This window comes from Haemaphysalis longicornis, unplaced genomic scaffold (assembly GCF_048455015.1).
Source record: "Haemaphysalis longicornis isolate Haplotype H1 unplaced genomic scaffold, Haemaphysalis longicornis Haplotype H1 scaffold_5, whole genome shotgun sequence".
Lineage (NCBI taxonomy): Eukaryota > Metazoa > Arthropoda > Arachnida > Ixodida > Ixodidae > Haemaphysalis > Haemaphysalis longicornis.
The window spans coordinates 75,527,299-75,545,950 of NW_027526385.1; the positions used below are offsets into that span (position 1 = coordinate 75,527,299).

An 18,652-nucleotide genomic window follows, 5' to 3' on the forward strand; every position below is an offset into this window, starting at 1 on the left:
CGAACGTGGCCGATTGCAGCCCCCCTACAGCAAGTGTAGCCGTTCGATCCGTAAGAAAGTTCCTGACATACTCATACGTCTTGTGGCGTATTCCTAGTTTGTCTAAGTTATCTAAGATAGCCGAGTGCTTTACGTTGTCGAATGCTTTGGTTAGGTCAAGCCCCAGAATTGCCCTAGTATCTAAAGGGGAACAGCTCTCCCCGTCAATGATATAGTGCTTAAGCCTGAGCATGACGTCTTGTGTCGACAATTTTGGGCGAAAACCTATCATCGTTTCCGGAAACAGTCCTTCCTCTTCTGCGTAGTTATTAAGTCTTTTCAATATCACGTGTTCCATTAGTTTACCTACGCATGACGTAAGTGATATTGGTCTTAGGTTCTCTATCTGCAACTTTTTACCGGGCTTCGGGATCATCACAACCTTGGCTGTTTTCCACTGCCCCGGGATTTGACCTCGGTCCCAGCACACGTTCATGTACCGGGTCAAGGCCTCTACAGAGCCGTCATCCAGGTTGCGCAGCATCTTGTTCGTTATTCCGTCTGGGCCCGGGGAAGATCTGGTCCGGAGGTCCTGAATGGCACCTCGTACTTCCGCCACCGTGATTGGACGGTCCATGAGGTCATTCTCCTTGCCCGTGTATGATTTAAGCTCCTCTTTGGGGTTCGTCCCTATATATCTATCACGGAGTGCCTCTAATAGGTCATCGTCCGACCCTTCGAATCGGTGCAGTAAAATGCTGAGGTTGTGTTTTTGAGTGGTTTTGCTATTTTCCGGGTCAATAAGGAAGCGGAGAATGCTCCAAGTTTTTGCGAGGCCAATCTGGGGTTCCATACTGTCACATGTACTGTACCAATTTTGCTGTGAAAGCTGGTTTGCATAGTCATCAATCTCCCGGTTCAGGGCTGCCAGACGTCTGCGTAAATTGCGATTTAACTTATGTCTTTGTAGTCGCCTTTGTAGGCTTTTCTTGGCCTCCCACATGTGCAGTAGCCTAGAATCGGCCTGGCTGAGGTTTGCCTCTTCCGGTATGTCATTAGTAGCTTGGTCTACGCTACTACGTAGCTGTGCTGCCCATTCCTCGATATCTTCAATATACTTCTGTTGGGTGCTGGCGTTGTCGCTTGAGTCAAGTTCGGCTGTTCTAATCTGACGGAAAGTATCCCAGTCTATAATTTTGAGTCGTCTCCCCCCTTTGTGTTTTGCGAGCCCCTCCTCGAATGTGGTCGCAATTATGAAGTGGTCGCTGCCCAAGTTTTCTTGTGTATTTAGCCACGTCGCTTCTGTTCGTATGTTTTTCGTGAACGTGAGGTCTGGTGATGTGTCTCCACTTACACTATTGCCTGTCCGCGTAGGGTGCGTGGGGTCTGTCATCAGGGTAAGGCCCTCCTGCTGCGCGTCAAGCCAGAGTTTCCTTCCCTTGATCGTTTCCCTCCTGTATCCCCACTCAGGATGATGGGCATTGAAGTCTCCAACAATTACCAATGTGTTTCCTTTGGCAATTTCTAGGGTTTGGCGGAACAGCTTGGCAAATCTGTGGTTTTTACGAGGGGAGCTGTATACATTAAGTATGAAAACACTGCCCACCTTGTGTTTCCTCTCTGGTATTATTTCTAAGAGTACGTGATCTGCGGACGCTGTGCCGTCATCAATGTCGTGACGTATGGCCGGCAAGTTACGCTTGACGAGGGTTACCACAATCGATTTCTTTTTTGGTTCATCATCCGAGGCGTCATTCTCCAGCTCACAGTAGGACTTATAGCCTGATAATTTTGCTGGGCCACCCGTCTCCTGGAGACAGATGACGTCCGGCGTATCATCTCGATTTTTGGTTTTTACAAATTGCTCTAGGTTACCCCTTTTGCGCTGGAAGCCCCGACAGTTCCACTGCCAAACGACAAGCTTGTTAATCTTATTCCGCGCCATAGTTCCTTAGCTGAGCGTTTTCGAGAGTGGCCCTACCACTTTCCACCGAAGTAGGTCTGGAGTAGGGTTTTGTAGGTTTTATTGGGCCCGCGCACCCTCCTCCTCCCACGCTAAGGCGCGGGGAGGCGGTTTCTAGTAATGTCACCCGCGTGTTCAGGGCATCGATTTTGGCGCCAATGCTCTCGGCGAATTTTGCCAGCATGGCTTCGAATTTTTCGCTGAGTGTCCCGCTCAGTCTTTCCCCAAATTGATTAATCATTTCGTGATTTGCACATTCACTTACCCCGGATACCTCGGGGTTTCTCGAGAGGACTTGTTCTTTGTTAGTCGCCCTGCGCTTCGGAGGCGGGGACTCGGGCAACTCGGGTATCGACTCCTCCATCTCGTCACTAGACGAAGTTTCTAATAGGGGAATTTGCTCTTTTTCTACCTGAGGTTTTGGAGATTGATCTTGGATGTTACCCGCTGCCGCGAGGCTGCGATGGGATGCGCCTGAATTCTGCGGCGCGGCCACTTGATTACAGTTTGCGCCTTTGAGTTTCGCAATTTCTGCTTTAAGTGCCTTATTTTCTCTAAGAACTATCTCCAGCATCTGTTTGATTTTAGTGATTTCTGACTGTTCTACCTCTGCCGAGCTAGCTTTGCTACCGCCGCCTTCCGCGTTGCTCCGCGGAGCTGCGCTGTGGGAGACCGCGCTAGCCCAGCTCACCTTGCTCTGTTGGTTTCCACTCGGCGAAATCTTGCCGCTGCGAGACGTGGATCTTGATTGGTGCCTCGAGTCCTGGCCGTCCGCGGCGCTGGGGCTTCGGCGTCGAGACTTCGATCTTGACCGGTGTTGTCTCCCGGTGGAATCGTCTCGGGCTCCAGCTGCGCGGCTTGAGTCCTTCCTGCTCTGTCGCTCGTGAAGAGGGAGCCGCGCGAAGGAGCTCGAACGATCACGCCTCTCGCCTTCCTTGTCCCGCTTCTCGGCGTGCTTGAGTATGGACGATGTGTCCCCACGTCGGCCGCAATGTTTTCCCTTGTCGTTTTCCTCTTGCCTTTGCTTCTTCTCCCACTGTCGTTTTTTAATCAAGTAGGGAGTACGGAATCGTTGTGGGCATTTTTTGTCGCCGGTGGGGTGATCCCGTCCACACAGAGCGCATTTTGTCTCGCACGGATGGTTTTCTGGTGGGTTTTTACTGCCGCAGTTTTTGCATACCTTGGTGTCTGGTACGGGGCACACATCGGACCGCTGTCCCACTCTGCCGCATGTGTCGCATACCTCATGCTGCTTCTTATGCAGGAAGCATCTGTATTCGGCTCCGCGATAATAGACGTAGTGGGGTACTCTTTCGCCTTCGAAAACGATGATGACCGAGTTGGTCCGGCCCATCCTTCTCGCTTGTAGAATCGTGGGGTTTTTCTTGTAGACGAGACTCTTCGTTATAGCTTCGGCGCTGTCATATTCAGGAATGTTGTGTATCACCCCTTTGGCGGTGTCTTCTGGCGGTGCCACGTACGCGGACACCTCATAGGTCTTCTCTCCGATGCGAAGCACTTTGATGGCGTTGTACTTCTCTGCCCGCTCCATGCTGGGGGTACTTGCAACGATTATGTTCTTGGCTGTCTGGATGCGGAGGACGTCTTCCTCCGCTTCCTCGCATTCGAGGCGGGTCGCGTTTAGCACACCGTCGCGAAGACCAGCGAGGCTGATCTTGGTGACGTCCAGGCCCTCTCTCGGCCGCAGCACGATCTTTATGTCTTCCTTTGGCAGGTGCGGTTGGCGAGGCGTCCGCCGTTGCCTGCGGAGTTGCTGTTGTGCACGTGGCCTCTGGTTCGTTGACCGGGCGCCTCCAGCGTCTTGCCCACGAGGGAGCCCCGGGGTGAGGTTCATGTTAGCGATGGCGCGAGCGCCACGTCGACGATGGCTTGTGAGCCAGCCGGCCTCCTCCGTAATTTCTTCAGGCGAGATGGGCTCACCTTCCACTTCGACGCCCTCCATTTTGCGACTCCGGTCCTCGGGGGAAGGTCACCCGTGAGTCTAGGCAGGGAGGCGGCCGTAGCCGCCGTACCTCGGTGCGCTGATGTTCGAAGTAGGGTTAGCTGGTCTGGGCCGCTTGCGATGGAACAGTTGGCCGAGAAAGGCCAGCCAAGGTTCCTATCTTCCAAACTTTGGTGTCGTCGGACAGCGGATAATTGGAGACACTCGATGCAGTGATTCTTTCCGATGTGGTCATGGAATTATTGCCACAGAGAGTGAGAAAATACAGAGCCCATGTGGACTGTACCTAAACGGCTAGGCTTCTGGTGGCCAAATCCAACAATTCTCGAGTTTTTTTTTTCCGAGTTCTAATGTTAATTAACCACGCGCAGCGTATCTGTGGGCGCGGCGTAGCTACTGAAGCTATACCCACACACGGCATCGACTTTGTCGATGGCCAAGAAGTCGTCATTTGATGCCCGCTAGTAGCGACAAGAAATTAGCACTAAACAAAAATGAAGCCTCCACTGGCCACTGTGAGCCAATGGCGCCACAGCCGGGGGGTGTTCCGTCCGAAATGGGCATGGAGGAAAGAATACTCAGGAGAGGCCCCTAGCATCCCAATGCATTGCGAAAAGTGTGGAGGAAGTGACGTCATTTTTCTTGAGCCCATAGACAGCGCTTCCTAGTTTTTTTACGGCTGTGGCGGCTATATTTGGCCAAATGCCACGGGCAAATTTTTACGGCGCTTTGACTCTAGCTGCTTCACCATGCTTGAAACACAGCGCAGTCGCTACGGCAAACGTTTTTAGATTAGGTCAGTTTGAAAACTTCGCCGTTGGAGGCGGCCCCAACTAGTATCACGGCCGCAGCGGCGCTGGCGTCACCTCGAGATCGGCGGAGCGAGCAGCCGCCGCCGCCGCCGGTTGCTGAAGGCCAAAGCCTCCCCGCTCAGCGTTGGCGAGAGCCACCGTCGGTGCTTTGCTTGCTGTGCGTTTCTTCATTGTGAAGCGAAGCGAAATTCCGCGCAGCTGAGACGTAGCGCACACCGCCGTGTTGTACGGACCCAAACACTGCTCCCGTCGTCTTCGTTCGCTTTCGCGAGCCGCCAGTGCCGCGAAGCTGTTATCAAACCGGAAACAGCAAAGGATGGTGGGAAAGAGTGTTGGGCTCAGTGGGCTCAAGTCATGGCGGGACTCGGCTTCACAAATGTGACGTCAGGGCCTCTCCTAACCTTTTCTTTCCTCCATGGAAATGGGGTTCACTTTTGTCTGGGCCCGTTAGGAGCGCCCAATACGGGGTCGGGGGCAGGGCGCGTTCGGTTCGTGTACTTGGTCTGTGCAATTGCACAGAGCTGCACTGCGTGTAACCTCAAGCGATGTAGCAAACATCATTCAGTAAAGAAACGGAACACTGAGAAAAAAGGACCGCCTCAAGGCGGGCGTGGCCAACAGCCAGGCTGGGAATTCCAGAATAGTAGTGGTGCTATCTACTTAATGCTTGGCAATGAACATTGCAGATACATTTCAGATGGCGCTGCATGCGCATGATATGACAAGCCGTACTTTATCAACGTACTTTATCAACGTAGCATTAATTTTTCCTTACAGACCCCTTTCGGTTTCGGAGGGGTGGGGGGGGGGGGGGGGGCAAGATCAGCAAGGAAAAAGTTCATGAAACATGGTTATAAAACGCCTATAACTGAAAAATGGGAACACAAAATACACATTTCCACATTTTAAGCAGTATTTCGTGAACAAAAAGGGTTTGTAAATGAGTACTGCAGAAAAAGACGCATATAGTGATGGTTTTAAATAATCGCACAAAGAAATAGAAAAAAAAAAGCTAACGATGTCAACAAAAAAGCGGTTACTTGCGGTCGAAAATTTTCCGAATCGCGATAATTTACAATAGCCTCGGGTAAAGCATTCGAATCTCCAATATCCAATAGCGGCTGGCAAGAACGATTCATAAATGAGTTACCGGCGCCATGTAAGGGCTGAAGGCTGCGGAAGTTACACACCGTGACGAATGGGTAGGGGGGATCAGGAGTGTGGTGTGTGGAGGTCTGCGAAGTTAAAGAAAAGCGAACGCAAAACACTAAGTGGAGCTATCTTGTTCCGAAGTATCAGTGCGGGAATTCCAAGGGATGCTCGATGTTGCTGACGCTCTGGAGATATTGTTATGTGGCGGCAGGACAACAACTGCGGACACCATAATCTAACGATTTGCTCAACAGCTTCACCGTTAATATGGCCGCAGCAAGAACTTGTATCGACCCAGTAAAGACGGGCAGCGGTAATTCATGATCTTTGCAGTAACAAAATTTATTGTATTGACTAGAAGCCGGATTTTAGGCAAATTCCCTTTTTCTTACCTCCGCCCCTACATCGCCCTACACTGCTGTACAAGCATGAAATGGAGGCTATAGCAAGGATTTATATTGTGTTAGTGTATGCCCATAAAGACCTGTTTTGGCGTTTGTGCCAAAGTTCCAAGGCATTTCTATAAATGCCTATTTTCGAAATGGGCGCCTGTGTGAAAACTATCTATCCTCAAATTTTGTTTTAAAAGGCAGTTTGAGATCGCTCGTCATGCTACCGGGCAGCATTGACCATTCACAACTCTATGGGGCCTGTAGTTCTTACGTTTAACTCCCGGAAACAAACCTCTAGAAGCAGTGAAAGGGACGCTTATTCTCAGACTTAAATAAAATCTGAAGATGGCTGTAGTTTGTTATTGTTTCCACAGTTAAAGTAAAGCTTTCTACATTTACCAGCTAGCAGTTATTTCCTGGCGTGCGGAACGACAACCTCCAAACGCGGCTGGGGAGGGAAGGGAGGTTTTCACTTATGGAACGTAGTGTATATGGCGCAGCGAATTTATGCAGCGCTCCCTACGCACTCACGCCAGCCGGCGCATCGGTAGCATTTCGGCTGGCGTACCCGCAAATTTTCCCGCCATTTTTTTGCAGGGCTACCATGGTTGCCAGACCAGGAATGCCCTCCCCGTTAAAAGGGGCGGCACGTGGGCGCCAGTTTACGTCACACTTTGCCTAATGTCATCATCATCATCAACAGCCTATCTAAGCCCACTGCAGGGCAAAGGCCTCTCCCATTAATCTCCAATTATCCCGGTCCTATGCTAACTGCGACCAATTTATCACCGCAAACTTCTTACTCTCATCTGCCCATCTAACTTACTGCCGCCCCCTGCCACGCTTGCCTTCTCTAGAAATCCACTCTGTTACCCTTAAGACCAAGGGTTATCTTGCCTTCGCATTACATGCCATAATACGGCAGTTTAAATATAGTTTAAAGATGGCTGTAGTTTGTTATTGTTTCCACAATTAACGCAAAGCTTTCTACATTTACCAGCCAATGCTTATTTCGTGGCGTGCGGGACAACAAACTCCCAACGCGGCTGTGGAGGGAATGAATGTTTTCACGTATGGAGCACAGTGTAGAATGCGCGGCGAATTTACGCAGCGCTCCCCGCGCGCTCACGCCGGCGGGCGCATCCGCGCGACGCGGTTTAGTCGTCTGCTTTAGAGACGGTTGTTTTGGGCCTGTTTAGGCTCAGCTTCGCGTCCATTGCGCGGTTCCTTCGCACGCCTTGATTAAATTGTTCGACAGCACCTACTGCGTACCCCGGACACGACGGAATTAAGTGGTTGTACGGCAAAGATACGTTAAACATTGGTTTGCAGGGCACGAAAACAAACTGTAGACACCACATACAGACATAATGGCCGCTAAACAAACACTACCTTTTGCGCACTGCTTGCCGCGAATGGGACTCCGTTTTCTAAATTGGTGAATACCCATTCGGTTGTTTTTAAGAGGTATTACAAAAGGCGATTGATTGATTGATTGATTGTGGGGTTTTAACGCGCCGACGCAACGCAGGCGATGAGGCGCGCCGTAGTGGAGGGCTCCGGATTAATTTTGACCACCTTGGGATCTTTATCGTGCGCCGAAATCTCGTACACACGGGCGTTTTTGCTTTTCGCCTCCATCAGAAAAGCGGCCGCCGCGGCCGGGAATCGAACCCGCGACCTCGTGCTCAGCAGCGCAACGCCTTAGCCACTGAGCCACCGCGGCGGGTATTACAAAGGCGAAAGGAGCAACTGATTTTGATAAATAGTGATTATAAAAGTTCCCTCAGCTTTCACGCAATTGTAAAGCTTAATAAACTAACTAGTTTAAATAGGTTTAAATGGGAATACAAAGCTCACATGCCGAATTGTTTCGGTGTCTGCGCTTGTGTCGCGCGGTGGTGTAGCCTCGAGCTAGCACATCAGGATGGCTGTCTCACCCTTCGAAGGACGCTCCTCCGTTTTGTTGCGACCGACGCACGGCCGGGCTACAGCGGCAGCGTCCGCCGCTCTAGCCCACCCATGACCGATGCTGCTGCGTTCGGGACGCCGCCCGTGTGAATTCTGCGTAACAGCTGCCATAATCGCTGGTTTCACTTTTCGTAGAGCCATGTGGGTGAATTCCAGCGACGTTGCATGGGCAATTGTGGTGGGTGTCGTTTGCAGCTTTGCTTTCCAACCACCTTTACAGCGTGGAATGGAGCCAAGTTTTTTTCACAGCGACTCTTAGACTATGTTCCGCGTGGTCTCCAAACAGATTACTTCAAGCATCAGCAATAGCGTCCTCACTTTCAGAAGGATACTCAAATACAACTATTTTCCACGCAATGGTTGAGCATCGAACACGCCGTTGTTAGCAGATCACCACCACATTGAAGAGACCCGCCGTGGTGGCTCAGTGGCTAAGGCGTTGTGCTGCTGAGCACGAGGTCGCGGGTTCGATTCTCGGCCGCGGCAGCCGCTTTTCTGATGGCGGCGAGAAGCAAAAACGCCGCTATGTACGAGCTTTCGGCGCACGTTAAAGATCCCCAGGTGGTCGAAATTAATCCGGAGCTCTCCACTACGACGGGCCTCATCACCTTTGTTGTTTCGGTGCGTTAAACCTTACAATCAATCAATCAGTCAATCAATAAGTCAGCCAGTCAGTTAATCAATGAATAAATAAATAAATAAATGAATAAATAAATAGATAAATAAATAAATAAATCAGTCAGTCAGTCCAATCAATCAATCAATCAATCAATCAATCAATCAATCAATCAATCAATCAATCAATCAATCAATCAATCAATCAATCAGTCAATCAATCAATCAGTCAGCCAGTCAGTTAATAAATAAATAAATTAATTAATTAATTAATAAATCAGTCAGTCAGTCAGTCCAATCAATCAATCAATCAATCAATCAGTCAGTCAGTCAGTCAGTCAGTCAGTCGATCGATCGATCGATCAATCAATCAATCAATCAATCAATCAATCATATTGAAGAGCCAGCGGCAAAACATGATTGGGCAGCTGCATCTTATTCCGCATTAAAATTAACACTGCCGACTGTCTCTAAAACACGCTTTCAATCAAAAATGTAATCGGCTGCTGAAAACATTTCCCGAAAAACGCTCTTAAATCAAAGGCGTGGTAGTGTATTGGCAGTGTTAAGACGTGTTGCTAAAACAGTTAGGATCATATCATTTTATGTGAGAGAATTGCCAGAGTTGTACATAACAGTCGTCATGGAAGAGCATGTTAATTTCTTGACAAACAGTCGTTTGTCATGACTTTATTTGTGTGTGCTTGTGTTGTAATTAAATTGCGTCGGGCAGCACAAAGTACCGTCTTTTATTACTATTCCCAGTTCTTAAGCATTCTTTTACATGCCTGTTTCACTATATTCGACTCTCGAGCAAGCGACAGTGGCCAATAACATAATGTGAGAAGTGTGCTTGTTGAAATCAGCCAATAAATCGGCAGTAGTCCAGCAGTAATAAGGGACATTTAAACGGCTATATTCAACTGTTGGCCCTTTTGTGTCACTATGAAGAATAAAATTTTTAGCATTCCTGTCGTAGATACCGGTCACCTACGTCTTCGTTTGAAATTATTTGCATTTATGTACAATGAAATAATTTGCGTTTGGGCCTGTATTTGCGATATTGGAGGCCTAAAACGCTTTTTTGCCTACCCATTTCTGGCTCCTGTAACACGCTCCTTCAATACCTAACAATGTGACCTTTAGTAACAGCCATAATGAACCCATGCATAAATACCAGCAGCTGCGAGTCATTAATTCATCAGCATTAATATCCTGCGTTCATTAAATATATTCACCGCCTGTGGTCTGGATAGAATGGGTTTAACTGCCATCCAACGTAGACAAATACTTCGATGTCGGTAAGGCGCTTGTGACTGACCTGTCATTGGAATGTGCGCGTTCCAAGTGACGGTCAAACACGTCTGTAGCACTCTGGATACAAAAGGCTTTTTTCCCTCGTGCAGGACACAATGTTGGTGAGCCCTCGCCATGCGGGCTTCGCGTGTGGCGTGGTGCGGGAGGTGCGGTTCATGGGCCTTAGCCCGGAGCCAATTTTGCGTGCGTCCTTGAACGACCTTCCCGTCACCCTCACCACACAAAATAACCAGGTACGCTCATATCCACGTAATGACTAAAGCCATCCCTAAGCGCCCAAAGTTATGCTAAAAGGGACTCTGCAACACTCCCGATAATCACTCACTCTGTTCTTCACTTCTAGAGGCACCGGGAATGTTGTGGTTATCGGCACCACGAAGCGGCACCGCGTGATTTGCTCGTCGCAGCAGATACGACTTCCGTTCCTGCTTTGCCTTTGTGGTTTGCTTTTTATTTAAAGTGGCTATCGAATGCATTCATAGCTGCAACTTAAGAAAACCCGGCGAATAGCTGCTTCACCGCAGTAATGGCGCCATCCCATCGGTGTATGAACACCACGACTCAGAACAGACTGAAAAATCTAAGCAAGTATTGAAGTTATCTGATAGGCATAGAGCAGTAATTGAGGTACTGCGAGAACCCCTAGTGTAAATACTGGATGCGTTGGTTGACTACGTTCTGCAAGCATTTAACATTCCAAAAGAAGTTGAAAAAGTGTTGCAGAGTCCCTTTAAATGCTTCAACACATAACTCCAGCACATAATTTTTCCGCTGAAGAACGGATAAAGCGCCATGTTTACAAACACGTGCCAGCCTTTTGTAAATACCGCTCAGAAGCCGCCGATTTCAGGCAGCCTTTGCCAAAATCGCGTACAGGGGCCCCGAAACACGTATTTTCGACGTCTGAAGCGCATTTCGATATTGGGAACGAAACAAACACGTGCACGTGGTATAATCTAAGACGTTCCTGTAGGTCGGCATCGCCACAACAAATGACCAATCAGATTTCAACAAGGGATTGAATTCGGAAGAGGGCAAAGCCAGTGGAAAACTTTTTTGAGTTTTGGCCATTTGAAGTCATGTTGAAAGTGCCCATTTCGACCTTGCCCTGATTGACTGAGGACAGACGACACATGTGACGCAAGAAAAAAAGAGGTTTGGAGTCGACTTCTGCCTAGCAGCCTTTATATGGGCGAAGGCGAACGAAATGGAACGCGTCCATGTTAAGGTAGCGTGGTGAGCGAGCGGTTTGCAGAAGAGTAGCCTCCGTTCCGACGATGAAGAGCCGAAGACAAACTTAATTTGTTAAAGGAATTAAAGGAATGGCGAGCAGAGAAGAGCGAAGACACAGGAAGCAGCACACTAGCATGCTTACAACTTGATCAGTCGACTGGGCAGGGAAACGTTTTCCACGATGGCCCAGGACGCATTGCTTTCTCGTTGAGGAATACGGCCTATTTAGTCTCCAACGTAATCGTTATAACTAGCCCTGACACGTTCGAGCAGAGACCACACGCATGCAAAGTCACTCTCGCAGGGTCGCGGAGCCGGCGAGTCAGACGCTGCTGCCGTCTACGACCGCTGAGGGAAGCCCGTGCTTGCTGCAATGGTTTTTCCTAAAAGTGGTTATCACATCAACAATATTATGCCTGCTCACACACACGCACACACGCACACACGCACACACGCACACACGCACGCACGCACGCGCGCGCGCACGCAGACACACACATGCGCGCACTGTGTAGACATCATTGTGTGCGTACTGAATAAAGAAGAAAGTAAATGAACGAAGAAAGGAAAAGCAAAGTGAGAAAGAAGGAATGAACGAAACAAAGAAACGAAAAAACAAAAGAGGAAAAGAGGAAAATTACATTGAATTCTTTTGTGTCTATTTTCTGCGGGCCGTTTTCTTCGGATTTTAACATCAGTAAAAGTTTTTTAAGCCCTATATCGATTAATTCATTACTATGTGTGTTCGCACACGTGCACGCGCGCACACACACTATAATAAATTAATCGAAATAGGCCTTAAAATACTTTTACTGGTGTTGAAATCCGAAGACAACGGCCCGCAGAAAATAGAAACAAAAGAATTCAATGTACTTTTCCTCGTTTCCTCTTTTGTTTCTTCGTTTCTTTGTTTCGTCCATTCCTTCTTTCTCACTTTGCTTTCCCTTTCTTTGTTCATTTACTTTCTTCTTTATTTATTCCTTCTTCCTTTTTCTTTTCCTCTCTTACTTTTTCTTTCTCAACATGTCTCCTTCCTCCTTTCTTTCTTCGTCTTCTTGCAGGCAATAATCACCGGTATATCCATGTACCTGAATGAAACGGGCATAATGGTCCTTCACTGGAAAGAACGCGACGAGAATTCTACAAAGTCAAGCTTGCACATCAGTGGCTAGTGGAAACAGTCTCTTCTACGCGTCTAAGCCTGATTGGTACGCGGAAATGAATTTCCTGATGCTTCAGAAAGCACGGAGTGCCGTGCTTCTGTTCAGTTACACGGCTACCACAGATAGTGATTGCTTGTTACAAATAAAGGTTTGTTAGAAATAAAACAACGGCGCTAAGTGTTTTCCCCTTCCCATGCTGCCAAATTTGGCGAAGCAATGTTTGCTTGTGTGAAAACATCTGGTTTGACTACTATTTGATTACTGCGCGAATGCGGTACCCTCCTAGAAAAAATGTATTGCTGCAGTATAGGTCGTCCTTGCGAATGGGGGCACATTGGTACTCGGCTAGCGTAAAATACGCAGCGTACTATATATACAGTGTATTGCGACGATAACTGGAACACTTTAAAAAATTTTCCTGAGCGATCCGCCGCTCTGTTCGCGCTCAAACTTCACACAAAGGTCGCATTTTGTGGTCTATTTTGTTTGACACCGGGAACAACAACGGTAGTTACCTGTTTATTCTGAAAATAAATAAAAACGATTTTCGCCTATGGGAAAATGGCGGCGATTTGGACGTGCGAGCCCGAAAACCGGGTTTTCTGATCGTCTGTTAGCTCATTTCTAGGTGCATTTTCTGATAGTCTGCTGCACCATTTGGCTCCGTGCGTGAATCCCAAACATGCGTTTCACTCTGGAGGTGGTTCCGTCGTTCCAACATCAACTTGCGCTGGCTCGCACGTCCAAATCAGCGGCCATTTTCCCATAGGCGAAAATCGTTTTTATTTATTTTCAGAATAAACAGGTAACTACTGTTGTTGTTCCCGGTTTCAAACAAAATAGACCACAAAATGCGACCTTTGTGTGAAGTTTGAGCGCGAACAGAGCGGCGGATCGCTCAGGAAAAATTTTTAAAGTGTACCAGTTATCGTCGCAACACCCTGTATATATAGATAGATAGCGAATCAGAAAATGGGAATGAGGGGCTCCGTGAAATAACACAGATCGCACCAGACCGGTATTCTGGAGGTCGTGGGTTCGGATCCCACCCGGCGGGCATTTTTTCACCACTTTCTTTTCGACTCAAAAATTTCTTCATCTCTTTCTATGACCCACCACAACCTGCCCTTTGCTTTCCGAGGTTTTCTTGACTGCCAACCCTTATTTTCTGTATATATATATATATATATATATATATATATATATATATATATATATATATATATATATATATATATATATATATATATATATATATATATATATATATGTATATATATGTAGTCTGGAAACAAAAACTCACACAGAGCGCGAAAAAATAACGTTAGTAGAGACAGAGATTCACGAGAAGGACATTAAAAATAAAAATAAAAGTTTACTGACGTTTCAGGGAGAGGACTTCCTTTCTTCAGAGACTCTGAAGAAAGGGAGTCCTCTCCCTGAAACGTCAGTAAACTTTTATTTTTATTTTTAATGTCCTTCTCGTGTATCTCTGTCTCTACTAACCTTTATATATATACAATACGGTTAGATTTTGTGGAGAGCTTTCTGTAAGCGAGCAAATGGGCAGGATAATGAAAAACGTGTGTCCCCGCGTGCGTATGAGTTTTCAGATCCCACCATGGAGGAAAGGTACTCACGAGAGGCCCATAGCATCCCAATGCATTGCAAAAAGTCTGGAGGAATTGGCGCCATTTTTCGTGAAGCCACAGACAGTGTTGCCTAGTTTCTTACGCCTGCGGTGGCTAAACCCGGCAAAATGCCACGGACATTTTTTTACGGCGCTTTGACGGTGGCTTCCTCGCCCCGTTCCAACATAGCGCGGCAGCCGCTGGGGCATGAGCGTCGTCGTCGTCTGCAATCTGCGCACTACAGCTGATTTCGCAGCGTTTCTTGTACTGCCATTTCCTTTGTGGTCTAATGTTCCTTCGAAAACAACACCCGATGGTTAATAATTGGCGTGGTCGGTGAGCATAGTTTCCGTTATCTTGTGGCGATATCTCGTCGAATCGCGCAGTGGTTTTCCATCCTTATCGGTCTGCCGGTGCAAAGGTGCGCGTTGGCAGCTTCCGCAGCGTCGACCCACTTTCTGCGGCGATTTGCTTCAGTTGGGAATCTCTTCTCAACGAACACAAAACAAAGTGAGGCAGACACGTAGTGCTTCCGTTTTTCTCGACAAATAGCGCATGGGCGAATATACTTACCTGTGAACCGCGAGTGCGACCGGCAACCCGGCACGCAACAGTGAGGGATCTTGCAAACAACTGCAGCCACCTATTCACGTGAAGTGAGGTTAGACAGTTTTAGTTTCACGAGTGTACAGAGTTCATGTACGCAAACGTGAAAAACCTGCGTAGTCCACGCGCAAGTACCGTAGTTTGCAACTCGTGCGCGACGCTCGCCGCGCGTAGGGTGCCTGGATTCCTAGCGCCATCTACGAACAGACACTGGTGATTCCGCGAGCCTGTTGCTATGACGACGACAAACGCTACTTTGCCATTCTTAAGAGCTGAAAAATCGTTCTTCTATCTCAAAAACGAAGGCCGTTTTTTGATTGAAAGTTTGGGTGAGGGTTAGAATGGACAAACTGAAGGCGAAATCAAGAGCTTAGAACATGACATCGCACCGAGGAATTAGCGACGAAGCTGTTTTCGCTGCGAAGCGGGAGGGCAGGGCGACGCCATGTTAGTCAAATCAAACCGGAAACAGCAGCGGATAGTGGGAACAAGTTCGGGGCTCAATGGGCTCATGTCATGGTGGCTGTGGCTTCACAAACGTGGCGTCAGGGAATCTCCTAACTTTTTTTTCCCTCCATTCCTCCCTTACGACGGCTGAGAAGTAGCTCACCTTGATAGAATCTAGGCCAATTTTTTTAAAGGGAAACTTTCTATGTTTCGCTGATGGTGTCCGTGCGCACAACAAAACGAACTACAGGAAAGCCAACTTTTTCTGCGATGATGATGATCGGGAAAGCGCCTCGAGAAAAGACACGGTTCCCTTAGTCGGAATCGAACCTGGGTCCCTAGTATTATGAAGTGACGTTTTGGAATTGTGCCATTCCGACACGGCCGAAGCAGTTTAGATTTTGAGAGGGGTGCATGAGCGTGCTGAATTAGACAAAAATAATGGCCATCTTTTATGCTCAATAAACGTTTTCCAATCCAATCCAATTCATCTAACGACGACGACTATGGTTGAAAGTGAAGCTTTCTTCGTGCGAAATGAAATGGCGAAGGTCCAAAGTCAAAGCCGGTGCGATGAAAAGCCCAAACTTCGTGCGAGCCACACTCCGACGACAAGCAAGGAATCCATCACGAGAAAGCCTCGGGTTCAACCATCGTAGTCGTTAGATGGGGTGGGGGGCGCTAGAAGGATGGAGAGGGTAGCATAATTTTATTACCCGCCGCGGTGGCTCAGTGGCTAAGGCGTTGCGCTACTGAGCACGAGGTCGCGGGTTCGATTCCCGGCCGCGGCGGCCGCTTTTCTGATGGAGGCGAAAAGCAAAAACGCCAGTGTGTACGAGATTTCGGCGCACGATAAAGATCCCCAGGTGGTCAAAATTAATCCGGAGCCCTCCACTACGGCGCGCCTCATCGCCTGCGTTGCGTCGGCGCGTGAAACCCCCACAATCAATCAATCAATCAAAGCATGATTTTATTGAAGTTACAAGAGTGTGCGCGTGGGTTAAATGTCAATTTTCCGAGGACGACAAAGTACACTACAGCACTTTGATCTACATATGCATTTAAAGAAGCCTTTCAGGAGCCCATTTCCGGACGTCAAGGCCACGGCTCAGCCAACTGGCCAAGCTATCCAAAAATATTCAAGATGGAAATTACAACGCCTTGTAGGAAATCAGTCCTTGCCAAGCACTGCTTCCGACTGCGCTCGAGTGCTCGAACACATTCAATTACAGATTTATTTGAAGTAGGGATTATATTTTTGGAGGAAAAGAATGATAGCCTTAAAGCAGTGAATTTTCTCAAAGTGCATGGCTGTAATGATAATAGATTCTTGGTTGATTTAAATTGCCCAATTCGTATGTCTATTCACTGATCTATTGCTCGTATTTACCAAAATTTTGATTCGTAATATTGGTTTACTGAGTGCTGGTTAATTCACTTCCGCGTTATGTTTTGCACACACTAGAATGTTGCGAATTTTCAGATAAAGGGAAATGTACTGATTAAAATGATTTGTCATTGTCTGAGTAACTGAAATTGTCGAGTGATCTCAACTACTCTATTAGTAACATTTATTTTGTCGGTATTTGTCAACCCCTCTCTCCGGGTTGGAGCTACGCCATTTATAATTGTATGTGTGTATGACCTTTGTATCATTGAGAACTTAGTTACGTAACTTCATGTCTGCGAATTCTATTTACATGCAGCGGTATGGACCTTAAATCAAAATCAGTATGAGAAAGTTCTAATCAAAGACAGAAACTAGGGCACTAATTTCGAGGACACCGGCTGGGCAACTAGCATCAAAAATCTGGGGCTGAAACCAAACGTCAGCCAGCGGCTCCGCGAACTGCAACCGTAGTCTAAAATCTGCCTCGAAGTCAGACCTATCAAAATACAATCACGAAGAGAAGAATGTCTTCCGCATAACCAATTGCCGAAGTGCATCTTAGCGCTACTAAAGCAACATATCGTGCTGTGCTGTGTGTAAGCTATTAATGACATGGGCGTTATGATGTCGTAGGATGAAGGTGCAGTTCTTACCTTTAGACGGGAGATTTGCCAAACAAGAACATTGTAGTTGTGCAAGAGGTTTCAAGAAACCGGCTTTTGCAATGTTTGTGCATCGTGGCCACATTTTGTGATGCCGGCACGAGCCATCGCCGTGCAACGATCCCCGTTTCAGAAACGCACTGAATGAGCGGGTGTGGGCGCGCTGCTGCTACTTTCACCACAAAAACTCTATACCTGCACGATGGGATTACTTGCCTAGCTACAGGATCGACGCGCAAAAACGATTTTAACAGCGGGGCGGTTGTACAAGCCGTAAGTATGCCGCTTCGAAAAAGTGCAAAAAAAAAAATGCCGAGGGCTCGTGAGCGCTTGCCTCGCGGCCACCACTGAGGGTCCTCGGAACGTGCCGTGGCACTGGAAAAAAATGGCAAACACCCCATGAGGCGAGAAATTGGCGAGCGCTCGTTATCGCGTCCAAGCACTTTGACTCAAAACTGCGCCGGGCTCGGATCAAATCACTAACACTTTTCTACGCCACCTTACCGAACACTCCATCGAACGTCTCGTACAACTATTCAACCACCACCATTAGGAACACCACACCCTTCCATCAGCCTGAAACATTCCAACATCACACTTATACCTAAGCCTGGCAAACCCCCTTCCATCCACAACCTCAGCCCCATTTTCCTTACATCCTGTCTGGGCAAGCTTTTCGAACACGTTCTCCAAACCAGAATGAGCTTTTACCCAGAGAGTACGCAGGCATATGCACCTAACACGCTTGGCTTTCGCGCGAACATCTCCACCCAAGACGCTCTCCTTCAACTCCACCACGACTTCCATCTTCACCCACCCCAACGTTATCACACGTCCCTCCTCTCCCTTGATCTCCAAAAGGCCTTCGACAACATCTCACACCACAACATCTTAGAGGCCATCTCAAGCCACAACTTAAGCAACCATTTTCTACAACTATGTATAAAACTTCCTCTCTGCCCGCACCGGCACCATACGCCTCGGACACACACAATCAGCTCCTTTCACCATGACAAACAGAGGCACTCCGCAAGGTGCTGCTATATCCCACATGCTTTTTAATCTAACGCTCATAGCCCTCGCCCGCACCCTCCTCACCATTCCTACTCTCCGCAGCACGCTTTATGCAGACGACATTAACTTCTGGGGGCACTCCGGCTCCGACTACTATATTGAGAGAACTCTGCAACTTGGCCTCAACGACGTTCTCGACCACATCGAGCCCCTCGGTCTTAGCTGCTCTCCCCACAAATCCGCCCTTTTCATATTCACCCCGCCACACTCGAAACCACCACCGAGCCCTCCTATACAGCTTTACATCCGCTCAACCCCTGTCCCCCATGTCTCGCAACTCCG

At 48.0% G+C, this 18,652-nt stretch overlaps 1 protein-coding gene across 1 annotated transcript in view; it reads left to right on the forward strand.

Annotated features, from left to right (window-relative positions):
* LOC144139771 (lysosomal alpha-glucosidase-like) overlaps positions 1 to 12,665 on the forward strand; it is a 105,097-nt gene extending 92,432 nt beyond the window's left edge. Inside the window, exons 19-20 of the mRNA XM_077672032.1 lie at positions 10,254 to 10,397; positions 12,459 to 12,665. Coding sequence (XP_077528158.1) covers positions 10,254 to 10,397; positions 12,459 to 12,569 — 255 coding nt within the window. The 3' untranslated portion in view covers positions 12,570 to 12,665. The remainder of the gene's footprint in view (positions 1 to 10,253; positions 10,398 to 12,458) is intronic.
* Positions 12,666 to 18,652: the final 5,987 nt, after the last annotated feature.